We start from the raw sequence: 3,812 nt of genomic DNA, 5'->3' as shown, positions 1-3,812 counted from the left end.
TAGTACGACATCACTTCAACCCAGGTTCAATCCAATTTGATCAAATGCAAAAACTCTGCCATAAATTCCACTTTTACAAGGCTTATTTTTCTTTGTTTGTTGACACTGTCAGAAAGATATTAATTCTACCTTAAGTTCTTTAATGAGGCCATGGTGGGTCCTATTGTTATACACGAGTGCGTTATATTGAGACTCACCTTCAGCCCATTTCTGCACATCGGCCACCCATTGCTGCAGTGTGTCGTCATCCACACCCAGCTCATTTTTGGTCGCATTCAGGCTCTCCACTTGTTCTCTAAGGATCCTTATGATCTAAGAATACATTAATAAATGTCATTCACATTGATGTTTTTACAGTACAGGTGTTTTTCCCCCCATTACCACACACATTAAAATGGGTGTTGAAAAAAAAAAAAAAAAAAAATCACCTTTAGATATCTCTGGCTCAAACTGCGGCCCAGTTGTTCCACTTTCCTTTTGTTCCACCCCAAAGCCAGGAGGGTCAGCATGTCTGTTCGCCCTGCATTTCAGTTAGTATACAAATAAGAATTAATGAGCAGGAGACTGAGTGGAATCTCACACACAGACACATACCTGCTTTAGACATGTACTTCAATGGCCGCCCTAGACAGGAAACTGTTTACTTGTTCCACCTCTTTTCCAACTGTAGAACCGGCCCCATCCTGAAACGCACCTCCCCATTTGATCTATAGAAAGGAGGTCACAATACATGACTGCTGAATTCATTCAACCTTATAACAAAATGTCTCAAACTAATCCAAAACTACAAGCTGCAGTATACCTCGCATTTCCAAATGAGAGCCTTTGCATGCATGACAGAGAGAAAAGGACGCATTGACAAGAGGTTCCTCAGCTGAGCCACCTTGGTTAAATATGGGAAATATTTACAGGCCACATCGAGCAAAGGAACGTAATATGTCCTGGGATGCTAGCTGCCAACTTCCTCTGGAGAAAAAGGGGGTAAGCAAAGATCTCCCTCGAAACATGTTCAATGCAGCTAAGAGGACTCCGTGGCGACAAACAGCTATTTCCATGCCCTCTTCATCCAACTTCCCAGTGGACTTTTTGGTCGACTCCTTTGCTGCTGTCCAAGATGAAGATCCGCACAACCCTTTCCCCGGGACCTATACACTCAAAGATTTTAACATAAAAGACATGACATGATTAAGCCCTATCAGGGACAAACTTTTTTAAACAAATGGATAACAATTAGCTGAATTAGTGTTAAGTCACACAAGACCTCATATCTCCCCAGGACAGCACTGATAACATAACATAAAAATCACGTTTTTTTGTTTTTTTTTAAATACACATGGTGACAAAATTAAGTACACATTAAGAAAAAGTAAAGTAAATAGTATTATAACAACACCAAGAGAAAAATAAAATAAATATCCACCCATCCATATGTATTTAAACACACACACACACACACACGTATGTGTATATGGTTGTGGCGTTAACGTCATTTTAACAAGATTAACGCTGACAGCACTAATATATATATGAGTCTCTTACATCATTTGTGTGTCTCTGGATGTATTTCATAAACTCAGCAACTTCCTCATCTTTTTCAATGAAGACACCTTCAAAGTTCGCCTGCTCTGAAGTGCTGAACGGACACAGAGACAGTTGTTTGAAAAGAAACATTAAAATACTTTTTTCTACAAAGCCATATTTGATTTATGTACACAATGCATAACGTACCTTGTATTTGATTGAATGCGATAAAGCTTATGGTTTCCATCAACTGAGACGGCAAGCACGTCTGGAGTGCAGGCAGGGCAGCTAATGCATGGCTCCTTGCACATCCTGTCCACCTCAAACTTTACAGCACTCCACTCCACAAAGCTTTTACTGAAGGCATCAGCTGATATTCGGCCAGTCTTTTAAGTAGAGGACAAACAACAGAATATTCACGGACAGTCATCATAAACATTGATTTGCACAATTTCCTTAAACGTGACAAATTTAGAAACTCACCCTTCCAAAATGGGCTGTTCGTTCATCCAGCATTTTGACAAATGCCTTAAGTGACATCCCTGGTGCAGCCTTCTTAATGTCATAGAAAGACTGAAAGACATCCATTGAAAACAGGGTGCAGAAATTTAAGGTGCCAGGCCAATATCCACTACCCAGGATGTCCTTAACTGAGGGGGACCACATTAGGTCACAGCTGGTGCAGCTCACCACTGGCAGTTCAAGGTTATAACGGCCTTTAGGAAGGATAAGGATAAATTCAGTCATGGCTCAAAGCATTCATTTTTTTCATGTTGTGAAGATTTCATGTTGTTTTCAAAGCGGTCTGGTAAATCCAAATGACCTTTGACAGGTGCCCACATATACTGCGGGCCGAGGGTAATTCAAAACAAGATAGCAATTCTTATAGATGTACCTATTATGTTTCTATTGTTCAGCACTTTGATCAGCCTTGTGTGTTTTTAAAGTGCTATATAAATAAACGATGATGATGATGATGATGATTGCAATGTACAATTTGCACTAAAACCTGCAAACACATCTATTGTGTATGTACTGTGTGACAAAAGGGCAACTTACCATTTATGGTTACAAGAGCCACAATTGCGCCGGGTGAAACCTCAAAGTTACCTACTGGGCAGTCACACACATGGTCTGGCCTTTGCACAGGCAACAGCCGAACTAACATTAAAAACACACAATATATATATATATATAAAAAGAATTGGAAATTAAATGATACACAATAAAAATACAATAACAGCACCCACTCATAGTACATAGCAAGAAATGCATAGGATTAAAAACCGTACCTATTGGCTTGTGAAACTCTGATGAAGGCTGCAAAAACCCTCCTGTTACTGCCTCTCTGTTGTGCAGGACAAAGCGTGTGTGAACTGCAATATCACAGTCAGCACAAAGGAATGGAAGAGGCAGGCAGTCCAGACACCTCACAACTACTTGTTTGCCACACTGACACACACGGTGTGACTGTGGATCCAGAGTAGCTAACATATTGTCTATAAGACTAGGCCTGGCCTCTTTCCACTTTTGCAAGGACACCATGTTTCTGATCTCCTAGTGAGTAGTAGCTGACTCAGACGCCGTCTCACAAGTCATGGCTGCATCCTCTTCTCCATCCTCCAACAACTGAAGGAGCTCCTGAGGAAGCACCTCAGTTCCATACACTAACAGAAAAAATAAATAAAGAAACTCTTCCACAAAGTGAAAAACACTCTAGGCAGTATGTTTCTTAGGACTGCACAAAAGCCCTGCCTAACTCAACTATAACAACAAATATAAAAGTAAACTTTGAAAAAGGAATACCTTCTTTTATATATTGTGAAAGTGCCTTTTGTTGGGTTGACACTGGCAACATAACTCGGTTCTTCACGTGGACAATGATGCTGATCTGCGGAAAATGGGGGAAAAAAAGAGATTGAAGAATATTTACTTACTGAAACATATATACAGATATAGAAAATTTATAAAAATATATCAAATAATATAACGTTTACTACGTACAATAAATTAGACAAGTGTGTCCCCTCTTTAACATTTGTTTCCACTACATCACATTTACGAAAAAAAGAAAAGAAAAAAAAAGAAGGTTACCTGCATGTCTTGAGGGAGTTTGTCAGCAGCTTGAAGCTTGGCGCTCCGGTTAACGTTAGCATCATAGGTTTGTAAAGAGCTAGCAGAACTATTAGCGCAAAAACTGCTTTACACACCATGTGAGGCTATTTTGCAACACACAAGTCCTTAAATGTTTATAATAGATTTAATGACCATCGTTGGATTAAATGGCTAAT

The 3,812-nt window shown here is 39.6% G+C and overlaps 1 protein-coding gene across 1 annotated transcript; it reads right to left on the bottom strand.

Moving 5' to 3' along the window:
- Positions 1 to 905: 905 nt before the first annotated feature.
- Positions 906 to 3,016, bottom strand: LOC120442215. The gene is made up of 6 exons (XM_039618155.1): positions 2,814 to 3,016; positions 2,581 to 2,682; positions 2,005 to 2,237; positions 1,729 to 1,907; positions 1,540 to 1,633; positions 906 to 1,145 (listed from the first exon to the last, which is right to left on the bottom strand). The coding sequence occupies exons 1-6, from the start codon at positions 3,013 to 3,015 to the stop codon at positions 906 to 908; spliced, it is 1,050 nt and encodes a 349-aa protein (XP_039474089.1). The 5' UTR covers position 3,016.
- Positions 3,017 to 3,812: the final 796 nt, after the last annotated feature.

Source organism: Oreochromis aureus, linkage group 10, assembly GCF_013358895.1.
Source record: "Oreochromis aureus strain Israel breed Guangdong linkage group 10, ZZ_aureus, whole genome shotgun sequence".
Classification (NCBI taxonomy): Eukaryota; Metazoa; Chordata; class Actinopteri; order Cichliformes; family Cichlidae; genus Oreochromis; species Oreochromis aureus.
Note: the sequence above shows the minus strand (reverse complement) of the source record. Positions and strands in the feature narration are given on the sequence as shown.

What these genes read in the sequence shown, in the direction of transcription:
- LOC120442215 (XM_039618155.1), bottom strand. Translation starts at nt 3,015, where the DNA reads ATGTTAGCTACTCTGGATCCACAGTCACACCGTGTGTGTCAGTGTGGC. An exon ending in AGAGTTTCACAAGCCAATAG is followed by an intron (nt 2,683 to 2,813) that starts GTACGGTTTTTA and finishes TTTTAATGTTAG; the next exon opens with TTCGGCTGTTGCCTGTGCAA. An exon ending in GGCTCTTGTAACCATAAATG is followed by an intron (nt 2,238 to 2,580) that starts GTAAGTTGCCCT and finishes TCCTTCCTAAAG; the next exon opens with GCCGTTATAACCTTGAACTG.